At 41.7% G+C, this 23079-nt stretch overlaps 4 protein-coding genes across 6 annotated transcripts; 2 read left to right on the top strand and 2 right to left on the bottom strand.

Annotated features, from left to right (window-relative positions):
* Window positions 1-1976: 1976 nt before the first annotated feature.
* On the top strand, window positions 1977-6869 carry tcp1 (t-complex 1). The gene is made up of 12 exons (XM_079215038.1): window positions 1977-2054; window positions 2564-2649; window positions 2944-3072; window positions 3463-3560; window positions 3679-3789; window positions 3914-4095; window positions 4457-4583; window positions 4829-5004; window positions 5155-5278; window positions 5520-5712; window positions 5868-6031; window positions 6413-6869. The coding sequence occupies exons 1-12, from the start codon at window positions 1982-1984 to the stop codon at window positions 6624-6626; spliced, it is 1677 nt and encodes a 558-aa protein (XP_079071164.1). The 5' UTR covers window positions 1977-1981; the 3' UTR covers window positions 6627-6869.
* Window positions 6870-6889: 20 nt separating this feature from the next.
* On the bottom strand, window positions 6890-11297 carry acat2 (acetyl-CoA acetyltransferase 2). Its single transcript, XM_079215037.1, has 9 exons — window positions 11198-11297; window positions 9992-10126; window positions 9718-9899; window positions 8702-8819; window positions 8457-8600; window positions 8262-8384; window positions 7998-8152; window positions 7803-7913; window positions 6890-7725 (listed from the first exon to the last, which is right to left on the bottom strand). Exons 1-9 carry the CDS (start codon window positions 11244-11246, stop codon window positions 7555-7557), a joined length of 1188 nt encoding a protein of 395 aa, XP_079071163.1. The 5' UTR covers window positions 11247-11297; the 3' UTR covers window positions 6890-7554.
* Window positions 11298-11778: 481 nt separating this feature from the next.
* Window positions 11779-18104, bottom strand: wtap (WT1 associated protein). Of its 3 annotated transcripts, XM_079216061.1 has the most exons (8): window positions 17967-18104; window positions 17352-17389; window positions 17186-17241; window positions 17026-17084; window positions 16749-16879; window positions 15693-15871; window positions 13149-13303; window positions 11779-12996 (listed from the first exon to the last, which is right to left on the bottom strand). In XM_079216061.1, the coding sequence occupies exons 2-8, from the start codon at window positions 17379-17381 to the stop codon at window positions 12338-12340; spliced, it is 1269 nt and encodes a 422-aa protein (XP_079072187.1). In that variant the 5' UTR covers window positions 17382-17389; window positions 17967-18104; the 3' UTR covers window positions 11779-12337. The 3 variants fall into 3 exon arrangements, with proteins under 3 accessions (XP_079072187.1, XP_079072188.1, XP_079072189.1); XM_079216063.1 differs by lacking the exons at window positions 11779-12996; window positions 13149-13303 and having other exon boundaries at window positions 15034-15871; XM_079216062.1 differs by lacking the exons at window positions 15693-15871; window positions 16749-16879; window positions 17026-17084; ... (1 more) ...; window positions 17352-17389; window positions 17967-18104 and adding an exon at window positions 14954-14985.
* A 1310-nt stretch (window positions 18105-19414) lies between these two features.
* sod2 (superoxide dismutase 2, mitochondrial) lies at window positions 19415-22707 on the top strand. Its single transcript, XM_079216261.1, has 5 exons — window positions 19415-19493; window positions 20488-20693; window positions 20899-21015; window positions 21803-21982; window positions 22056-22707. The coding sequence occupies exons 1-5, from the start codon at window positions 19456-19458 to the stop codon at window positions 22199-22201; spliced, it is 687 nt and encodes a 228-aa protein (XP_079072387.1). The 5' UTR covers window positions 19415-19455; the 3' UTR covers window positions 22202-22707.
* Window positions 22708-23079: the final 372 nt, after the last annotated feature.

Below are 23079 nucleotides of genomic sequence, written 5' to 3'. Positions count from 1 at the left end.
TGCAAGACCACCTTTAGTTTTATGCCTTTGTGGTGTGGACATCTTAACTCGTGGTTGTTTCCCGCCCCACATGAACTTGGAAATTAGGGAGTGGAATTTAATCCAATAACTAGGTGGTGGAGATAAGGGTAACATAGATGCAAAAAAATTAACTTCCGGTACAATATCCATCTTCACAATTGAAAACCAAGTCTGTAACGATTTTGAACTCTGGGTCCATCAGTTAAGGTCAGATTCAATACGTTTATATATGTTCAAGTCATTTTTTGAGATGGTTGTATTTAGAGATTTGAAGATTTCAATGCCAAGGTATTTGAAATGTTTAACAATAGGGATATTAGAAGGTAGGGAACTTGGTGTTAAATATTGATTTAAAGGTAAAAGAGCTGATTTGTCCAATTAATTGTATAACCTGACAAGGAACTAACATCTGTAAAGGTACTTAGAATATGAGGGATGGAAGTGGGGGCTAAGCCTTCTTGCTGATGTTCGGCTCCCATTTGAGGTCCTGGGTTATGGTGGAGCCCAGGAAGCGGAAGGACTCCACAGCGTTGACGGGGACGTCACAGAAGTTGAAACAACCAAATAAAAATAAACAAATAAAATGTAAAAAAGACAGAAAAGTGCAAAAAAAAGAGAGTCAATGAAGACAGACAATCCCCACCAGTGAAACAGGAGAAAATGTAAAATGAAAAAACAACAACATATACTTATTCCTAACTTGCTTTTGATGCATAGTTCCTGACATTAACATTAGGCCATGATCTTGTGCTTTTTAACTTTTCACATGTTGTGATTTGGAATTTATGTCATGTTTTAAGCAGTGTGAGATAGAAAATATACTTCTAAAAATATTCACAGTATTTGATTGAAATGTTGTCTGCACCCCTAAATCTGAATAAAACCATCTTATAATAAATACTTTACTTTACAACTTGTCTGTGGCTTGAATAGTGATAAAGCCCAAAATGCAGGGATGCTTTCAAATAAATAGGACAACTTAATTATTATTTTTTAAAGAGTGTGTGGTAAATTCAGAAAAAGAAAACAATTGAACATTAGTAAGTGATTGACACCTATCTCATTGTGACTCTAGGTTGTTTTGACTGCACCAGGTGGTCAGTCTTCCACCTGTAGGCGGACTCATCCCCACAGGAGATGAGTACCATTTTGATGTAAAGAAATTATGCCCAGACAATTATTTTTCACAAAAAAAAAAGTTGGATATGTCTTCCATGATAAGGAGTATATCCTAAACAATAATGTGTTTTTGAGCCCAAAGTAAATATTGGAATTTGAGAAAATCAGATAACAAGAAATTAAATATCTAATTTTTTGCTTTTTGTCAGCTCTCTGATGGGCAAACTATGACTGAGTATCATAAAGACCTCAAACATACATTTAACATTTCTGTTCTACAATTTCTGGCTTCTTATACTGGTATGTGAGAAACAAAAAAGTGACGATAGCTCAGACAATTCATCAAGAGAGGAATAAAACACACAATTCCTCCAAAAGGTAAACTAAAAATAAAATGTCAAAAAACAAAATGAAGAAGGAGATGTGGTAAGAAAGGAAGAGAAACATCTTTATATTGAACAAAACCAACACTGTCGTCCTCTAAATACTTCCACAGCAGTTGCACTGTGAAACATGAACGTTGTGTCCAAAATGAACAGCAGAGGCCGCACTTGCAGGACACCATAAACTAGCAAGCGCCAAAAGAAAATGGGAGGCATGCCGGGAAATGTAGTTTACAAGAAATGTGACAACGCTTTCTTTCTATATTGATAAGGGAACTAGTTAACGTGAAACATTATTACAAATGCAATGTTGCCACCCTTGACATCATGAAAATCCCTTAAAAGACAAATTCCAGCTTGTTTTTAATACATTGTCTTCTCGAACCTTCTGCTAAATGCCGGTTTACCCATAGTGCACCGCGTCGCTTCCTTTCTTCGTGGTTGTGTGTCTTTCCAAGATGTCGATGTTAGATGGTCCGTTAAATGTGCTCGGCCAGAGAACAACTGGCGAGTCTGTTCGCACTCAAAATGGTGAGTTGTGGTGTCCTTTTACTTGGTGTTGCACCTCCGCTTCATGTATTTTATGTGCTTCACGAATGCTCGATGGGAGAAGTGATTTTATTTACTGCGCACACCACACGTGTGGCTAATGCTAATGCGAGCTAACTTTCATGTCAACTTTAAGCCTCAGCCCTGTCTCTAGTGAAAATTCCGCAAAGCACATAAACGCCTGCTCTTTTTTGTAAACTGTGTGCACTTTACTTGAACCTCGCTAGTTGTGTGACAATCCCATTTCAGTACTTTCCATTCTCATCCTATGAATGGACGGCTATGCTAATGGGGTAGAAAAATACTGTCATGGTCTGAAGGTGTGGCTCCGAAATAACTGTAAACCCCACTCAATAATCTGACAGAATATGCCAATGATGGGAGTATTATTACAAGTTCAGTCAGACGTGTTAAAGGGTGCACCCGCTCTCTTTAAATGTAGAATAAAATAGTAGGAAGTGCTCGTAGCAGCTCCCCTCTTGTCTTTGCAGTCATGGCCGCATCATCCATCGCCAACATCGTCAAGAGCTCGCTGGGACCAGTTGGCCTCGACAAGATGTTGGTGGACGACATCGGGGTCTGTGTCACATTCAACAATATTTATATGAATGTGCATGCCATTGCAGGGTAAACACAGATGTAATCAGTAACATGAATTATGGCCCTGGTATTATGCATGCTGGCTCACTGGATTGCTTGTGACACAACAACTAGACTGGGACCATAATCATTGTATCAATTGCACCTGTGTTGACCCTGCTGTGATATGTGAACAGCACTGCTAAAAGGCCCATTACTTCATCAGTCTTTTTACGTGATGGCGAATAATGTGGCCCAAGTTGCTCATCTCCCATATGTTATTGTATGACAGGATGTGACCATCACCAACGATGGAGCAACCATCCTGAAGCTGCTGGAAGTGGAGCACCCAGCTGCTAAGGTCTTGTGTGAACTGGCTGACCTGCAGGACAAGGAGGTCGGAGATGGGACCACATCTGTGGTGAGTAGGGTCAATGGTTGCACTGATTTGGTGTCACAGCTTCGAGGTAGAGTGTTACAGCTCTTGATACACTCTCAGGGGGAATTAACTGTGGTTGGTAAACATTTCTTCGTGCAGACTTAATACTGACTTCAGTTTGTTGTAAAAAGTGAGCTGTAATATCCTGTTATAGTACCATGCATCTGCCTTTTATTACGGATGCATGGCTATGCTAACGGGAGAGAGAAACTGTCCTTCAGTGTCTGAACGGGTTGAGCAGCCTCATTTCTGCCACCCCTAAAGAAATGATGGCACAATATGAAACTATTGGTTGTGTAACAAAGTATTCTCAAGTTGACTATAAAGCAAGTGTCGGTTTTTACTTACATTTGTACTGTGACATTCTTTCAGGTAATTCTTGCTGCAGAATTGCTCAAGAGTGCAGATGAGCTGGTGAAGCAGAAGATTCACCCCACATCAGTCATCAGTGGATATCGTCTGGCTTGCAAGTAAGATGCACTGAGAAACTACTTTTCAGTTTGTTTTTTTATCAACATTGATTATCGCTGGGGGCTTCAGATTTGTCCCTCATTTTTTGACATGCAAACTTGTCTTTTTATCTTCCAGGGAAGCAGTTCGCTACATTAATGAGAATCTCACTATCGGAACTGATGACCTTGGCAGAGATTGCTTGATCAATGCAGCCAAGACCTCCATGTCCTCCAAAATCATTGGAATGTATCCTTTTTTTCTGCACAGTGCATACATTGTATTGTTTAGATTTGTATTCCTGGAGTAAGCAGGCAGTGAGTAAATGTTTTTGTGATGAAAGCCTCTATCTGCCTTAACCCTAACCCCTCAGTGATTCAGACTTCTTTGCTAACATGGTGGTGGATGCTACCCTCGCAGTGAAGTTTGTGGACAGCAAGGGGGTGGCCAAATATCCCATCAACTCTGTCAATGTGCTGAAAGCACATGGCCGCAGCCAGAAAGAGAGCTTCTTGGTCAATGGCTATGCAGTGAACTGCACAGTTGGATCACAAGGTTAGTTGTTAGTACGCTGGTTGCTGACATTTCAAATGTGAGGATTTACTTTACAGCATTGGGTGATGCCACATGCATTGCCATTTTACCATAGCTGATAAAACTAATTTAAATGTGCTGCTATGTCTCATCTGATGGCGTAAGCAGTGATACGCGTGGGATTGTACTGGATTTGAAAGAATTCTAGACTCAGTAGTTTCTAAACTGGGTCACAACTTTTCAAACCAGACGATAGAATAATATCCCAAAGTAAAATGTGTTTTACTATTATATATTACTGTTATGTTTTACGGTATAGGGAGTTGTAATTACTCTTTGGATAGTTCCCCTTATTAAACATACTGTTTTGTTTTTTCCTAAGCCATGGTAAAGCGTATTGTCAACCCCAAGATTGCTTGCCTGGACTTCAGCCTGCAGAAGACCAAGATGAAGATGGGAGTCCAAGTCCTTATCAATGACCCAGAGAAGCTTGACCAGATCAGACAAAGGTGCTTACTATCTGTTTTCCCCTTGCACTGTCACAAATGCATCCTTATGAACATTCACATTTCAATTTGCTGTGATCGTGAATCAATAGTTTACAGTGAAAATATATGCAGCCCCAATATAAGGCAGCAGTTTCTAATTGAGCTGTACTAGTATTGTGGGCTTAAAAATGTTATAGTGTGTGTGTAGTATTGTATCTAAATATAACTAGTGAAACTGAATCTAACATTGGGTTTTGTTGCTCCAGGGAATCTGATATCACCAAGGAGAGGATCCAAAAGATTTTGGCAGCAGGCGCCACGGTTATCCTGACCACCGGTGGCATTGATGACATGTGTCTTAAGTACTTCGTGGATGTAGGAGCCTTGGCAGTGAGAAGGGTTCTCAAGAAGGACCTCAAGCGCATTGCCAAGGCAACAGGAGGTAGGATGGTAGCACACCGAAGTTTGCGCTGATTTGCTTTTGTGTTACTGGTCTTAACATCTGTGTATGTGTTTTAATGTTTTGTTCAAGCCCTTTGCAGTGGTTTGAACTGTTACATATCATTGTGACGTTTTTTTTGTTAATTCTCAGCCACCATCTGCCCTTCTCTGACCAATCTGGAGGGAGAGGAGACATTTGAGGCCACTATGCTTGGCCAGGCAGAAGAGGTTGTCCAAGAACGCATCTGTGACGATGAGCTCATTCTTATCAAAAAGTAGGAATTGCACCTATATTTTTATACCTCATGTTAACTATAAAGTACTCCTTTTTAGGAGTAGGACCAGAATTATTTTTAGCACTCAATTGTACCTCTAGGTTCTGGCAGCAGGAGTTATTGTAATAAACTTGGACAATGATAATTATATGTAGACTGTCCCTCATTTCTGTCTGCAGGTAAAGTCTGACACATTTTAACTGTACTGGTTCTGTTTCCTCCTAACTTTGAATCCGCCTAGCACCAAAGCACGCACATCAGCATCCATCATTTTGCGTGGGGCCAATGACTTCATGACTGACGAAATGGAGCGCTCGCTGCATGACGCTCTCTGTGTGGTCAAGAGGGTGCTGGAGTCAAAGTCTGTAGTGCCAGGAGGTGGCGCTGTGGAGGCAGCCCTTTCAATCTATCTTGAGAATTATGCTACCAGCATGGTGAGCCATATTCTATGAAAACCTTGCATGCAACTAGTTAGTATCTGGGGTTGGGGTCTGTATAAACATTTTTATAGTGATGATTAGATAGTGGGGTTTGTTGCCCTGTTTCATCCCCAATGCTGATATGTTACTTAACATTTATGTTTCTTCAGGGTTCCCGAGAACAGCTGGCTATTGCAGAGTTTGCTCGGTCTCTCCTCATCATCCCCAAGACACTGGCTGTAAATGCAGCACAGGACTCCACTGATCTGGTGGCCAAGCTTCGGGCCTTCCACAATGAGGCTCAGGTTAATCCTGAACGCAAGAATCTCAAGTGGTGAGTCTTTCCTTCCTGCACCAGTCATGGAACTGGAATATATATATATATATTTTCTTTAGTTTGTTGGGGGAAAAAAACCCCACATTTGAAGAGGTCTCCTTGGGCTCTGGAAGTGTAAATGTTTCTCTATTTTTGAATGTTATCAAACAACTTTTCAACAAATAAATTGTTAATTACAACTCCAACATAAATCTGCTTTTGCTCAATGCTGAGAAAAATAACAATATGCAGGAGCTTAGATACGTTTGACAAACAAAATGATCTTATTAAAGTCATTGGTCATTTCCTTTTTGTTCAAGTTTTACTTTCTCAGCTGATTGCTTTAAATTGATGTTATGTCGAACGTTCAGTATTTGACTACTACTTTTTGTATTGTAGGATTGGTCTGGACCTGGTCAACGGCAAGCCCAGAGACAACCGTCAGGCTGGCGTGTACGAGCCCACCATGGTTAAGACAAAGAGCCTCAAGTTTGCCACTGAGGCTGCTATCACCATCCTTCGTATCGACGACCTCATCAAACTGTTCCCAGAGCCTAAGGAGGGCGGTAGTAGTTACCAGGATGCTGTGCGATCTGGATCTCTGAATGGTTAAAAAGCTGTGATCGGTCCTGATATGTTCACCTGTATTTATACATAAGGAGCACTTCATGGCTGTTGCTCTTGTGTAGGCCGTGCACTTTGCCTGTTTACTGTTCTCCCACTCCCTTGCTTCCAGACGACTTGAGTTGTTTTTTTTGGGACACTTAATAAAGCTCCAATGGTTGTAGATGGCCGTTGATTTGTTAATTCAGAATGACTCGTGTCTGTTATTGTGCCAGCTTAATAAATGAGTTTCAAAGAAGTCATGACTGGCTTATAATTCTTTATTGATATGTAGACCGCTGGACATTCCACAAATGTGCCATGTACAGGAAGCACTAGGTTGGAGAAGGCTAGCATATTTAAACATTTGGCACTTAGATGTGTTTCAAAGCTGCTGTATGCATCATTTAAGAGTGCAATGTTGTTCAGAATCAGTTTTTAAAACAATTTAAAGCCCAGCATTTTAAACATTTATCAGATATTTAATCAAATAAAATGATCTACAGAGAAGGTAAAGCCTGTCCAAAATGGACACTTATAAAGCCTTTCATTAGCAATTTGTTACACTTTCAACTGAAAACAGGTCATTTGAAAGGTAATAACACAAGTCTTCATTGACTGCTTGTCAACAACTACTAAAGACAGTATGGTGTGTACTTGGAACATGTTAAAACTGTTAGTATTAACTTGCATGCTACACAACTATAACCTGAGGAAGGGTTCATTTAATTGACGTTCACAGTGAAAATAGCAAGCTACTGTTAAATAAGATCCAACAATTACAACTCTTATTACGTGTTCCTCATGCCCAGTAATTGAAGAATCCAGGTAAACCATTTTATATTGTGTCCCGCAGTGTAAACAATGAGTTCAGTTCCCCTTATACATTGAAGATGTGATCGAGTGCAATCCAAGAAGCAGCATTGGGTTTTTTCATCTCAGACTCTCTCCACGCACATGGCGATGCCCATCCCTCCTCCAATGCAGAGAGCAGCCACGCCCTTATGGCCTCCGGTCCTCTGGAGTGCATGCAACAAGGTCACCAGCACTCTGCAGCCGGACATGCCGAGGGGATGGCCCAGAGAGATGGCCCCACCACTCACGTTCACCTGAGGACAGACAGCAGAAGTGATTCAATGCTGGTCGATTCTGGAGTGACATTTTAAAATCTCAAAATGAGCGTTACCTTGTCTAAATTCAGGCCAAGCTCCTTAGCCACAACAATAGACTGGGCAGAAAACGCTTCATTGAGCTCAAATAAGTCCACTTGGTCCAGCTGCCAGCCGGCCTTTTCGACCTATCAGAGAAGGACACGAATGACGGAATAATAGAGAAGATACATTTTCTCAATTGTTACATTTTGAGGACTCTGATTTCTCACGGCCTTCCTGATGGCGGGTATTGGCCCAGTTCCCATGATGGACGGGTCAAGGCCAGCTTGAGCCCAAGTTACAATTCTGGCCATGGGTTTGAGGCCCCGTCTCACAGCCTCCGATTGGCTCATGAGGACAGTTGCTGCTGCTCCATCATTAATACCTAAAAAAAAAAAGATACAGCAGTGGCAGACGTGTTTGGTTAATGAGATTAGATTCGGTGACGTCGTCTCAACAAGTCAAAATAGATAACAGAGCACCAACTGTCGAACCTGAGGAGTTGCCGGGGGTGACGGTGCCGCTGCCGTCTTTAATGAAGCAGGGTCTGAGTTTGGACATACTGTCCATGTCGCTGCCGTGGCGAGGAAACTCATCCACCTTCACCTCCACGGGACCTGAAGAGGACACACTATTGTTACAGACAAACGAGACAATTTCTCAATAACACAAACTCAGTGACAGCGCACCTTTTCTGGATGACAACATGACTGGGACAATCTCCTGATCGAAGTGTCCGGCTTTCTGTGCTGCCTCCGTTTTGTTCTGGGACTGGACAGCAAACTGGTCCTGCTCCTCCCGACTGACTTTCCACTGCTTCGCCACATTCTCGGCTGTTAAAAAAAAATATTGTCAGAAGATTTACCATGCCTCTAAATACTCCTCAAGATGTGTGAGAATCAGGTGTTGCGCGTGTTCTCCCCGCCATGCACACCTGTGATGCCCATGTGGTAGCCGTGGAAGGCGTCCGTCAGGCCGTCGGCCACAATGCAGTCCTGCAGGGAGACGTCGCCCATCCTCACTCCAGTTCTCATTGGCAGCGTGTGAGGAGCCTGAGGTGGAACAAACAGTGAAGACGTCTCATCATCGAGGAAATATAAGTCTTCCCTTGCATGCTGGAAAACATTTTAGTTTATTATCCTACATTCTATTGGTGCAAGTATTCCAAGTTGTATTCACAAACATGTTTTTATCCCTCCTTTTCAACTAGAATCATTAGTAGAAATCAATGCCCATATAAGGCTACCCGTGGGCAAGTTTCATTCACAAAAATGTCAAGAGTAAAAAGAAGAATTAAAAAATGCAGAGCTTCAAGTCCTGCTGTTTGAAGCATACAAATATATCAAGTTTAGGAGAGGCAGTCCTATTGTCAGTCGTATTTAGAGTGTTCTGACAAAAAATGTGATGCTACAATGTCCAATAGAATATTATACTGTATATGTGTAATTTTGCATTAGGTTTGTCTTTATTCAATATTTGATTTTATTCAATGTCGGTATAATATTTATACTCTTATTAAGGCTCTTACTGCCCTTATTTGTGAGGCAATCAATGACTCATACAACACACCTGGACCAAAGAGAATGTTGTTCGTTCCTTATTACAAGTATGATCAAATTGGCGAATGCCACAAATTCTCCTCAATAATTACATCTATGAGTTGGTATAATTTTTAAGTATCAATGACAATACTATATTAACTTGTAAACACTGAGTTTGGTACCGATACTGAAAAGATTGTATCTCTTAATTTCAGAAATATCCTGTTTTCTGCAAACCTAGAGCAAGTAAAGAAAATAAGTGTATTACTTATATAATCAGATACTATATTATAAATGAATAGATTTATTTATAATAGTATTTTAAAGAAGATTCCTACACGCTCCATTATCCATGGGATCTGATTGTAATTGCCTATTCCTCTCCGACGCTCCTTGTGTCACAACCTACCCGGCTCATACTCTCCATGCCGCCCGCCACCACCACATTGGACTCTCCCGTCAGGATGGACTGAGCTCCTAGACACACGGCCTTCAGCCCAGAGCCACACACCATCTGGCAGCTCCAAGCCGGGACAGGGTAGGGGATACCGGCCCCGACACTGGCCTGCCGCGCCGGGTTCTGGCCCTGCCCTTAAAGGACAGAAAGGGAAAAAATACGTTGGAATCGGGCAAATAGAATATGGGACCTCTGCCACACTTTTATTCACACTTTGAGCTTTCACCTGCTGTTAAGACATGTCCCATAATAACCTCAGAGACCTCCTCTGGCTTCACCCCAGCACGCTTCAGAACGTCCTTGATCACCACCGAACAAAGCTCAGGCAGAGGTACTGTGGACAGAGCACCGTTCAAGGACCCTGTGTAAAAATGGAGTGAAAGATACAATAGCATGAGCAAAAACCCACTGGGACACCACTAATCAAACATTTTCATGGAGAGGAAACTTCTAAGTACATCTGCTGGAGCTGAAATGTAATCCAACACAAGTTATTTTGCTAGTGCCTGTGACAGCAATCAGACAGCTCACTATATTACTTTATCTGGCTGTTGGGGAAAGGGATGTTTCTCCTGATTCATTTTCTTTTATTACCCTCTTCACCTTATCAGATGTCATGATGTGAGGAGGTGGGAGGAGTCAGAGAAAAAGCAACATACTGGGAACATCTTGGTCATGTGACTTGCCACCAAGGAGAAGGAAATGCAGTAGTAGTGTATCTATTTCTCCACTTTCCTAATGCTCGGTTAATAATACTTTATTAAATATTGAATGCTCTATTTTTCCCTACAAACTAATTTATTAATTGACATCATTTCAGCACTACACTATACTTAGTATTAATTAATGATCATGGTATGTTGGCTAAAGGTAAATAGTGTCAAGCAGGGCATCTCTGGCTCTTATCAGATCGACAGCTCAGTGGAACACCCAGTGGATCACCCAGTGGCTTTAAGGGAGCGCATTGTTTTGAAGTGATCACAACACCCAGTGGTGGATGATATCGATGTTGGTTTTATGGTTCTGATACATCTTAGCAAGGAAACATGCCCAACTGGCTCTGCTACACTGGGCGTGTTGTTGGGAACCAATGGTGGGACGCTCGTGCTCCGTGGCACTATGAACAGCCAGCCAATCACCGGCCACCGGCCACTCCGCGCACATGGGCGAACCAATCAGAGCTCTGCAAGACCCGACCCACGTAATTGAACGACAGCAACCACTTTGCCAAATTAAACAAGACCCCACTTCATACATCTTTAGAAGCAGCTCACGTGTAAGTACAGACAAAGAAACCTAATGACTACATTCATAGTCAATACAGTTCACGCGACCGGCGCGACAAAGAGCCACAATGTAGCAACAGCAGAGCGGTAAGTCAGCAAACTGTTTGAAGTGAACGTGTCTAGGCTCAGCGGGGTGGAAGTCGTACCTATCGGTGTCCGTGCGGCAGAGACGACGACAACAGGCTCGGGGTTCATGTTGACAGGCGGCTGGGTGAAGCTGGAGTGGTCTAGTTGTTCTCGTCTGTCTGGTCCTCAGTGACTGCGCTGCCTGTTCTGTTAGACCTGCACCCAGTAGGATATGTGCAAGTGTGACTGGTGAGGGAATGCACCACAGTGCCCCCGTGGGTGTGGGAGGAGGATTCTCCAATTCATCACAATGCACATTTTCTAATTACATTATATTATTAATATTATGTTTTCTAAGTATTTACCATCCCACATTGGTCATGTTACTTTGATTCATCTGCATGTGTATTTCTAATGTCTTTAATAAAAAAATAAAAAAATATATTTTTTAAAATATTTAAAAAATGAAGACCAAATAACACAATAGCACATTGTATTTGTATAAATCGTCCTCTTACTTACTGAAGGGGGCTCCTTTCAGACCCAGAGGGGTAATTATGAGGCCTTTGAATATGTATGCTTCAGATGAGCCAATGTTATATAAGTATTATGTTTCTATATTAATATATTGAAGGGTAGTAATAATAATGGGTTCACTCTGTAGTATTAAAAATCTTTATTGGTATTTGGTCAGTACATGAAAAGGACTGAAGTCAGAATAATACGAACATCGCAAATAAACTACTCACAATTCAACAGAGTCTTTTGAACAGAATTTTTTTGTCAATGGAAAATTAAAATTGCATTAAAAAAGAAAAAACAAACACAGGCCAACATCTAAAAATGACCTTGAATATTGCAAAGCTACTGTAATTCAGTGATACTTACTGACTTGACGATGAGTTACAACACCAGATGCCTGATTTCAGTGTCAAGAGCTCAAGAGAACAGCATAGACATGCTCAAAGAAACAGCAGAATGAAACGTACTAGTTTTAAATCATACCTCCACTCAATTCAAATCTAACATTAACCCATACCTGTTATATCCCTGTTTAGCAACACAAAGGTGACAGAGGCATCACGATAGGCAAAGGGAGGAGGGTGAAAACAAAATGTCTCGGACTGCAACGCTGTGTTACCAACTATGCATTTGTTGCCTTGTTTGTATATTGTATAAAACAAAAAAAAGGAGGAAAAGACAGTACATGTCAAAGTACATTACAAAACCACACTGTCGCTCGTGCTGGAGTCCAGGCCGTTCTGAGTGTGCCGTGACCCTGCAGTCCTGGTGCCCTTGGTCACCAGGGCAGCCTTGTCCTCATGGGTGTCGGTGGTGGAGTCTGTGTCATTCGAGTGCTGAGTCAATGATGTCTCGCTGCCTGTCGGAGAGTCCACGCTCTCGTACCCTGCGCTCAGCTGGCTCCCGAAACCCACAGGTCCTCCAACTCGCCCAGCAGCAGTCTGACTCCCTGACGCCTCCTCCGAGTGGTTGGACAGTTTGGTCTCAGTCTCACCGGGGCTGGAAACCACTGGGGACATGGGAAAGTCTTCCTCAGTGCTGCTGACCTCCCGGTACAGGCTGGGTGTGGTGGTCTCGCTTCTCTGGGAGGAGTTGCCATTGCTTGGTCCATTGGAGACCCTCCCGTAGTCTTTGCCCATTGGTTCAGACAGTATGCTGGCCGGCTCAGGCTGGGTGGGCGGTTCAGCGGACGAGCAGGAAGCAGCGGGTGAAGTCCTGCTGGGTCCTGCTCCGGTCAACGCCCCCTGAGTTTGAGTCAGCTGCTGACGGGAGTCCTTCAACTGCTGCTGCAGGACAAGGATGGTGCTCTGCATCCCCTCCACCTCCTCGTCGAGCTGGATGATAAAGTCATTCAACTCTGGGAGAGACAGAGATCAAGAACAGACATAGAACAAAGATTACAATCAAATTGACTGTAGAATGTTAAAGGACAGACATATGACAAGCGGTCACATTTGATAAAGTAAAAATGGTCGGGCGGCGAGATGTGGATGCTCCTCATGGTCTCACCGTCTTGACTGCTCTTGAGCTCCTCGCTGTACTTCTTCTGCAGGGCCAACTCAGCCTCCAGCTGGGCGATGCGTCCCTGGGACATCTGTCGACCCAACTCCTGGTTTTCCTGAATCAGCATTCGACACTTGGCCATCAGTTTCTTTCCCGTTTGGCTGCAAGGGAAACAAGTTTCACATCACGCAGTGAACCAGGAGACAAACACAATGAGTAAAGTGATGCCAATGATCTGTTCCAACGACTGAAGGCCAACTAACTCTCTAAGCTGGCCAGCCCTGAAGGACTCACAACAGGATTTTCATTAGATTCCAATTTAACATATAATTACTGACAAACCTGTTCTGTACAAATACATGTAAAAGTATATACAAACCCATATATTCTCTCCAACTGACTAAAAGGCAAAATTCTGAGTATGTATGAAAAATATTGTTATAATACTGTCGCTGAAACCCAAAAATAGCTAACTAGACCCACATTTCTGTGGAACTAAGGCATCCATTTTTAAACTAACTTAATTCGCCAGATTGCATATTGAAGAAAAGTGAGCACTTAAAAAAAAAAAAAAAAAAACAGTGGCAATTCTGTAGCAACCAACTTCTCAAATTCAAACGCATCCGCTACATCACTGAAAGCAGAATAAAAAAATGTAACAGTGTAATATTAGATTGACACGCTACAATAAACCCTCAAATTGAAAAAACAACCCTTAACTATGAGTAGCAAAATAGGAAATATTCACTACAGAACCAGGCACTGGTTTTGTGTAGTCACTTTAAAACACACAGGAGCAAGTACTTCAGCAGTCAAATCAAATAGCATAAGGCGCTGCTTTCTCAACATGTTAAGAGATTCTCCAACAGTCCATCACACCCGTTAGATTGACATTAGCTGCATGTGTGGCTATGCTTTACAAAAGCCTGAATCAAACAGCCAAATTTGAGAAATGACAGCCATACATGTTATGTAAAACCATAACCAACTGCCATCTATTTAGTCTATAGATGCCGTAGGAAGTCATCTGGCCAGAGGGAAAGAAAAATATTAACACGAACAGCAAGTAACTTAGCAACTGTACCCTATGGAAGTCATCACAGTGGCCACTGCTCAGAAAACTGGTCAAAACCATTTGGTCTTCTTACTTGTCATAATAATGGAACTGTGCACTGAAAGTGAATTAGTTAACTGCATTTCTTACCAATTGATAATTAGTATAATTCATTTCCCTCGAGGACTGTGGGGTGACATACTTTTAGCTCTTGAAAGGCAGTCTATACAATGCCCGCTCAAATCTCACCGTCTCACATATGTGTGAGACCGGAGTATGAATTAGTTTTTTAAGACAGGAAAACACAAAACAGATTCCACGTGTTTCATTCTGAGTACAGTGGCCAAAGATCTGTGCCACACAGGTGAGAATAAAAAAGGTATAATGAGCTGTTAGCGTAAATGGCTGAGGGAAAGATTGTGAGGTCAATCGCAAAAATACACAACAATACAATAAATACATTCTCATCAACTTATGACATGACTCGTTAAAGACATTTGCATTCACAACTTGAAAACAGGACTCAGTGCACCTACAGCAGTGTGTTTCAGTATGAATCTGGAAAATTAAGCAAAGCTTAATTCATCATAAAAGTACAAATATGTACACAAGTGTAAACAATCAAAGCCAATCATGCGTCTTGGTTCACACACACACTGCAGTAAGTGTTTTTTTGGAGAAACGAGAGAGAGCGATCAAATGAAATGGCAATCAAAAGAAACAAGTCACAAAATAAAAACATGTAAATACACTCTACCGTGAGTGGGCCTATGTTCAAAGACACAGGCGACTGGACCCTCATCCCTGAACCACAGTCCTCAGTGGACCGAGGATCTGGCTCTGCTCACAGTCTCAACATCGTTTCTAGTGGCTCTTCCCCCCCACAGTCTTACTTTTAATCCTAGAAGCTTTCCTCATGTTACTGCAATGCATCTAAAAGTCTTTTTCAGGCCGACTACAGGGTATGCGTGTGGTGTAATCCACAGTTAAATGTCTTTATAAACCAAGTTTGGGAATTGTCTGTAAAATGTTCAATAGTTTTTTTAGGCTAGGGATGCTCCCTGCCTGACTCAACTTCCACCATAGCCCCCCCTATTAAATAAGTGAACTGTCTGGTTTGAGCTGAGGGGGCGGGGAGGGCATATCCGTGCTGGGAAGTGAGAGACCGCCTCTTCAGGAACAGTCCGGACTCCTTCAGGCCCTTGGACGGTGAGGGGATACGAGGGGAGAGAGCTGAAACACAAGTGTCACCTGACCATTCTGTCTTTTCACTTTAGGTTATGTGATATGTAGCTGGCGCAGTGCAAGAGTACAAAAACAGTTTTGTTTTGCAGTGACTGGCTTTCTGTAAAGTCTGAGCCTTGTGGTGAGTACAGCATTTGTCAGCCTCCCCCCCACCATAGTCCCTGCATGCCTGCAGTGAGAGTGAGGGTGGGGGGCATGAGGAAGTCTTGACAGTTTTTTTTGGGAGGGGGGGTTATTTTGATTGTCTTTACCTATCAGGTGTAAATTTCCAGGCACTCAGTTCATTTTGGGCCTGCTCCAGTTTGTCTTTAGTCTGTTCTAGTTCAGCCTTCATTTTGAGGAAAAACAAGTTGATGGCTGGGTCCACCATGGATGACCGCAGTTGGGCTGCACTCGGCTGCTGGACTTGCTTGAGGTACTGGATCTGGGTCTGTAGGATAAAACAAACAGGTGTTACTGACCAGTAAAGTGTAGTATACCACTGTGAATTAAGCAGGTTTCATTGTTAGGAGTACCAATCCATTATCTTTACCAGTCTTCAGTCTATAGAGCTACATTAGCAATTTCCTCCAAAATCAGCTGCACGAAAATGTTCTAGTTCAAAAATCCAGCTTCGTTTTTGGGGTTATCAACAATCTTTCAACCCCGAGCCTCAGGAGAATAAATTGGGCCCCCAGATCCTTACGTTATGATAAGGACTCAAGCCATTACAGCATGTTGCCTCTTTAAACAATGTGATACACTTTGAATAGACTTTAGATTCAGAACGACAAGATAAATAAATAAAAAAAAAATCATAGTCATAGCTATTAAGATTGATCCAAATGACACCAAAGCCACTTCAAATCTTTATCAAAAGCTTTGGTTAGATGAGAGTTGCTTTCCTGGACCATTTTCATTCAAGAAAGACCAGACAAGGTCAGAACAAACAAAAACTCACCTGCCACAGTCACAGCTATGATGACCTTGAATTTCACAGAACTTTTTAGATGTATTTACCGGAGAGGCCAAGGGTGTAACCCATATGCCTCAAAGCTAGAAATTGTACTATTTCAACTCTATGGTTAGAAGGAAAAGTGAGAACAAACCTTCCTAACCTCTATGTGTGTGTGTGTTGGGTTCTCGTCTGCTGCCCTGTTAGAATGGCATGTGTTACCTTAAAGCCACTGGGTGATCCACTGAGCTGTCAATCTGATGAGAGCTGAAGATATCCTGCTTGACACTGTTTACCTTTAGCCTACATACCATGATAACTAATGGATACTAAGTATAGTGTAGTAGCATTAGGTGGAGGAATAGATACGTACTGTGCATTCTTGCATTTCCTGCTCCTTGGTGGCAAGCCGCATGACCAAGATGTTCTCCCGGCGTGCAGACTCCTGCTGCTGCTGCTGCTTGAGCTTTTCCTCAGACTCCTTCAGACCCGTCGCATCATTGGCTAAAGCGGTGAAGAAAAGAGAAAAAAAAATCCATCAGGAGAAACATCCATTTCACAAGCAGCCAGATAAAGTGATATAGTGAGTACACTGGCGAGATAAATATTGTTGCGCTGGATTACAGTTCAGTAACAGCAGATGCACTTACAACATAGCTCTGTATATTTAGCCTCCAGGACCTGGACATACGCTTCATGCTGTTTCCACCTGAGAGGAGCAGAACATGTGTAAACATTAGCAGCTCAACCTAAATAGATCCAAGTGTCCCCACAGAACCATTCAGCAGCAAGTATAGTGATGTCATCTACCTCGCACACAGCTCCTCTCTGGTCAGGGTCTTCATGTCAGATTCACTGAGGCGAACCTGAAGCGAAAAAAAACGAGAACTGGTTAAATAAAAAACATAATTAATTAACCTCACATTTAGACACGAAGGGGCTCGTGACATGTGAATAAACTAGAAGTGGCAATCACCTTCTTGGGTAGAGGCTCCTCGTTGGTCATGGTGAACTCTACAAGTAAAGCACGAGAGATGAGAGAAAGAGGATCATTAATCACAGCTTGGTGTCGTGTGTAGGAGCCGCTGCAACATCTTGAGCAGCAACGCGTCGGCTACCCACACGCAGTCAAACATGACAAGTACGATAACTTTGCAAACTTGCACAAATAATTAGGTGGTATACGACCAAAAGATGCAGCTCGCGGTGTGTGTGGCAGCCGAGAAAAACTGCATGGCCGACCAAATAAAAGTTAACATTACCAGTCAATACGAGCTGACGTGCCTAGTGTTAGCTGGTGTGGCAGCAACGATGCCGAGGAACAGAAATAAGCGAACCAAGGCGAACTCTCTGGTGCTCATGTCGTTTAGCATCCGCTGGCAAAATACATATAAGCTCTAAAATTACAACGCAGGCCAACAATATTTTCTTTATGTTCAGCCTGGCAGCATGCAATCCTTGGCTCTGTTTTCGGCTCCTTGTTATCACAAAATGGCGGTGAAGGAAATGACTCCCTCCCTTGCGCTCCTTTTCCTGAAACTAGCGGGCTCTTAGCTGCAGATTTCGGGCCTTCGGTCATCAAAGCACATACCAGGCCCGTTTCTTTCGACGTTTCTGGAACCTCTCGGCTTCACGGATTCTTCACAAGTGGCAAAATCGCGACTATGTTTTAAACTAGCTGTGGATTTATGTGTAGTTGGCTCGCTTCTGCGTAATCACCATCATCTTCGTCACTGACGGGGGAACAGTGGCCGAGCTGCTGCACTCGCGTTGCTGCAGAGTACAACCACAGACTGCGAGAAAAGAAACAGACCTCTCACTCAGCCGCGATTTCCGGAATCTAAAACGTGACTGAGAGATGCTCGTCGCTCAGTTTAGCTCAACAATATAGTAACAATCAAATGTTAATAGTTATTTCTTTAGAATAAATTAATGGGATATGGTATTTCTTGTAAGTTTAGGTTTGTAATGTATGGGATACAGTTTGATGCTCTTCATACATGAGTATATTTGAAAGCTGTATACATGAGAGCTTAATCAATTACTTGATTCATCAAAACAATTGTATATTTTAAGATTAATTAATTGATCATTGACAAAAATGTAAGTTCCAGAATCTTATCTATAAATGTGTGCTGGTTCACTACCATAATACATGTACTATCTTTTGGTTCAAGCGATTTAACGACATCCTTGAACTCTGGGAACATGTGACTGATATTTTTTCACAGTTTGAAATTATACTTTGTAAACCAAAGTATGACTTCCTGCAGCTTAATCTATAATGCTAATCATTAGTAATAGTCGTTGTGTAGTTTATTTTGACAGCGGATGTTGTGCGTTGTTGTGAGTTGAGGCTTTCCTTTGCCTGGTGTGTGTTATATTGTTAGCATGATACATGTATTGTATGAGAACTCAGGAGGTCTGGGCATCATGATTTTATTTTATTTTTTACTTTTTGCAGAGCTGCAGAAAATTGTTGAGTGACAACATGCACTTGTTTGTCCATATTTTTCCGAAAATTGTAAACCCACCAATCAAAAATACTGAGACGTCGTTGTATTCTTGGTGATTCATTTGCCTTAATATAGACGATCTCTGTCTTGCTGTGGCAGAATAGTTCACGTGATCCTAGTTAGTTTTTTGGTAGTTTTGATAATTGTGCAAAATTGTGCACATTACAACAATTTATATGGCTATATTATATTTTATTATGTATAATTTTTTTTTCTGAGGTGGTTTGTTCCAAAACCGAAACAGGATGCAATATAAATTACAGACATGAGCAGATTAGTTCGATAACAAAATATGCCCTTTTTGGGTGAGGTATCTCCAGAATCTGTTATACTTATTAATTCCGAAATAGCAGATTTGTTTTATCACACTTGTTATCATATATGGACTATCGACATTTCGGAGGGTCGACTATAACTGTCGCAGTTGAAGGTTCAGCTCAGTCCCCTCGACACCCCCACAGTACGATAATAATGGTACGGTCCGCTCCGCTGTCAAGTTGAACTCGCACATTTCAAGGGCAGTTTCTCGTGTGTCTGCTCTGTCCTGACTACCCTGTGAGCACTATGATGAACATGCTGTGCAGAGTTGGCCAAGTACGCAGGTAAAGCTGATATATACTTGCCATTAAAGGCCATTTGTCTTGATCAACGAGCACGAGGATTTAAGCACTCCTGCTCACAGCGTTTGTTCCTGAACTTGAGTCAGTTGTTTATTGGAAGCTAACAGTTAGCATGGTGCTAACTTGGTTTAACAGCTCAGCAAGGCTTGTGGCGCACCAAATGAAGGAGTTTGTTTATATATTAGTCATGTACTCATGGCCTATGTTGTGTTAGGGATTGATAATCTAATTCTGTTATATTTGGACATGCTAACCTGGTGCCACCAGCTCATAGGTTAATTAATCTACAATCAACACCTGGCAATTAGCAGGTGAGTTCAGGTAGTTGTGCAAGGCTTGTCAAGCCATAGGACCTAACTGTGCCAGGCTGACTTAGGCTAATACTGTGCAATTTAATCACAGGTACCCCTGTCAGATGAGTTATTCTTCTATCTCTGTGTATTATTTAGAAACATATAATTTCCATTAAAGGGGTGCACAACCTAAATTAAGAATCCCAATATGTTGTTGGTTTGGTTAATCAGTAGTTAACTGTGAACACAAGATACTTTTCCTCAAAGCCAGGAACCTGAGACGTTTTTCCATAGAACGCCTGAAGCTCCTCCATCGACAATTAATGGGAGACATATTTTGTGGACCCACAGAATCTATTATTATATCCCCAAATGAACTCTATAACATGTGCAGTGTTTTCAGTTTAAGCAAAATATGTAGCCTCTACTCGGTGTCTTCTATAATATCTTTCCCAATGAATTGTCTGGAGCAGTTTTATTCTTTATACTTAAAGACATCACAAATTTTAAATAAGTGGGTTACAAAAGTACGAGTTAAATAATGGTAACTAATATTTTTGGACTGTCATAGAACATAGGAATAACATATTCATTTTCTAATTGGACGTAGTTGCCCGTAAACCAGACTAAAAGCTCTTATTTCCAATGGTTGGCATGTTTGACCTCTGCTCTTTTTTTTTCAGGTGTGCAGCCAGCCTCAGCCTACCTATAAGCCAGGTATCTGCATCAAAGCAGAAGCACACGCTCCCTGACCTGAGCTACGACTATGGGGCCCTGGAGCCCCACATCAATGCAGAGATAATGCAGCTGCACCACAGCAAGCATCATGCCACTTATGTCAACAACCTCAATGTTACAGAGGAGAAATATCAGGAGGCACTAGCAAAGGGTACAAAACAAACTTGCATGAACTAAGCAGTACATTGCTTTTGTACATTAAATAATTAACTACATCAAGTTATCTAAATGCTGACAATCAGGGTAGTGTTTTGATGTTTATTTCTGGCAAACAGTTGTATTTTTTTCTAACATCTATCAATATATATCTAAATGTGTCTTTGTAGTTATATTCATGCATTGGACTTGTATTTTAGGAGATGTGACTACTCAGATTGCCCTCCAGCCTGCTCTGAAGTTCAACGGTGGAGGCCACATAAATCACAGTATTTTCTGGACGAACCTCTCCCCAAATGGTGGTGGCGAGCCACAGGGTAAGGCTTTTGAAACGATGAACAGCTTGTCATCTCATTTTTATTAAACTGTTTTGTAGCTGCACACATGATTCCTTAACGTGAAAGGCTTGCTAGTAGTGCTATACCTACTGTGAGTGAACAGCCAACTGAGCTTAAAGCGGCACAGCTCATTGTTTTTGTTTTATAACCCCTTACCAACTATATCTGTATGTCTTGCCACCGTTATTAATATAAAACGTAGACTGTGACTCCCAGTGAACAAGCTCAGACGTAATGGCGTAAAACCGCATAGAGTAAAGTAACTAAGTGGCTCCTGAAGCACCCAGTAAGCCAGGATGTGTTTATGAGGATTTTGCATACTAAAAGTTAAAAGTAGAACTTGTATTGTTTTTTTATGTTCACCAGATGGGTAGAAACATGACTCCAGTGCCCACAACCACATTGTGTTCCACTATGGTTGTTTTCCTTTATTATTCTGCCTCCTAGTGGTCGAAGATGGTGTTTAGTTGAGTTGCATAAAGACGTCTTTTTATTTAATTTTTTTACAAAAGAATTGGAAGAAATAATTTTCAGACAATATGAGACTGACATAGCAGCTCTCTTCCAGATAATATAGAATAAATAGACCCTCTCAAACTTGACAACGTGAAAGTGGCCCCTCCTGTTGCAATGTTTCTAAATGCAGTTGCTAATGGGAAGCAAAGGTCTATAAACTATAAAATTTAAGTATTTTTTTTTTTTTTTTATTTACTTTTAATATCTAGTACTTCCCTGAAGTAGCACCTGTATGTGTCACTTCCTGTAGGGGAGCTGATGGAGGCTATTAAGCGGGACTTCGGCTCTTTCCAGAAGATGAAGGAGAAGATGTCTGCTGCCACAGTGGCGGTACAGGGCTCTGGTTGGGGCTGGCTGGGCTACGAGAAGGAGAGTGGAAGACTTCGTGTCGCTGCTTGTGCTAACCAGGATCCCCTGCATGGAACTACAGGTCTGTTGAAACCCTCTTTGATGACTTTGTTTTACAAGTGCCTGATCTTTACCTCAGTGTCTCTGATTCTCAGGTCTCATCCCCCTCCTTGGTATTGATGTATGGGAGCATGCCTACTACCTTCAGTACAAAAATGTGCGACCGGACTATGTTAAGGCAATCTGGAACGCCATCAACTGGGAGAATGTGAGCGAGCGTCTCCAGTCCGCCAAAAAGTAGAACCGGATCTTTAAATAGTCCTTTTCTTCCTGACCTGGGTAATATCGTAGTTGCAAAAAATGTTCAGCTTACGTTGTAAGGATCACTTGAGTGATGTGTTTTTTTGTATTCAGATTTATGATCGTTTGGCCTTTTCATATGATCAGCTACATTTAAAGTTGATTAAATTAACTTTAAAATATGTCTTACGTTGGTCCAGATAATGTTGTCTTCATGGCAAACTTAAAGCCCTGCACACACAGTTTAAAGAAAACTTTAAAAATAATTTACAAGTGCTTTTTAGCTCCACTCTGTTCAAGCTCACAAATCGGCCACCTTTCCCATCGAGGCTGGCTATTGTTAATCTCAACCAAATATTTGCTCCCAATCGTGTGAACTAGGTGTCGGATAACCAGAGTGCATATTCAGTGAGTTTCGTCGGAATGAGTCGCACTAAAATCAGAAATTGTTATTGCAGTCCATGCTTTTGATGTATTATAATAAAAATATATTTCAATTGTACAAGCTTCATGTTTGGACCTTCATTCTTCCACTTCTTCACGGTGATGGATAATCGACTAAGACTTTTTCAAGCTATTGATGGAGAGTTATTTATGTCAGAGAAAATAAAACATAGTTATTGCATAGACAATATCACAATAACTGTCGGGTGAAACGCGTGTCAAGGAATTACAAAAGGAAGAACAAAATGACAAGGACTTTGAATGCAAGCATTAGTGGCTTTTTTGTTTTGTTTTCTACATTTGGTGAGGAATGCAAGACATTTGGAAACCAGTCTACTTGAAAGAGCTCTCCCTGGCTGTAATCCTCATCATCTACATAATGGCCTTATCAAAAAAGAAGTTTTTCCACTTTTTTTTTGTTTTTCTCTGCCTTCA

Source organism: Taurulus bubalis, assembly GCF_910589615.1.
Source record: "Taurulus bubalis genome assembly, chromosome: 3".
NCBI lineage: Eukaryota > Metazoa > Chordata > Actinopteri > Perciformes > Cottidae > Taurulus > Taurulus bubalis.
This window is presented reverse-complemented; position numbering and strand designations above follow the sequence as displayed.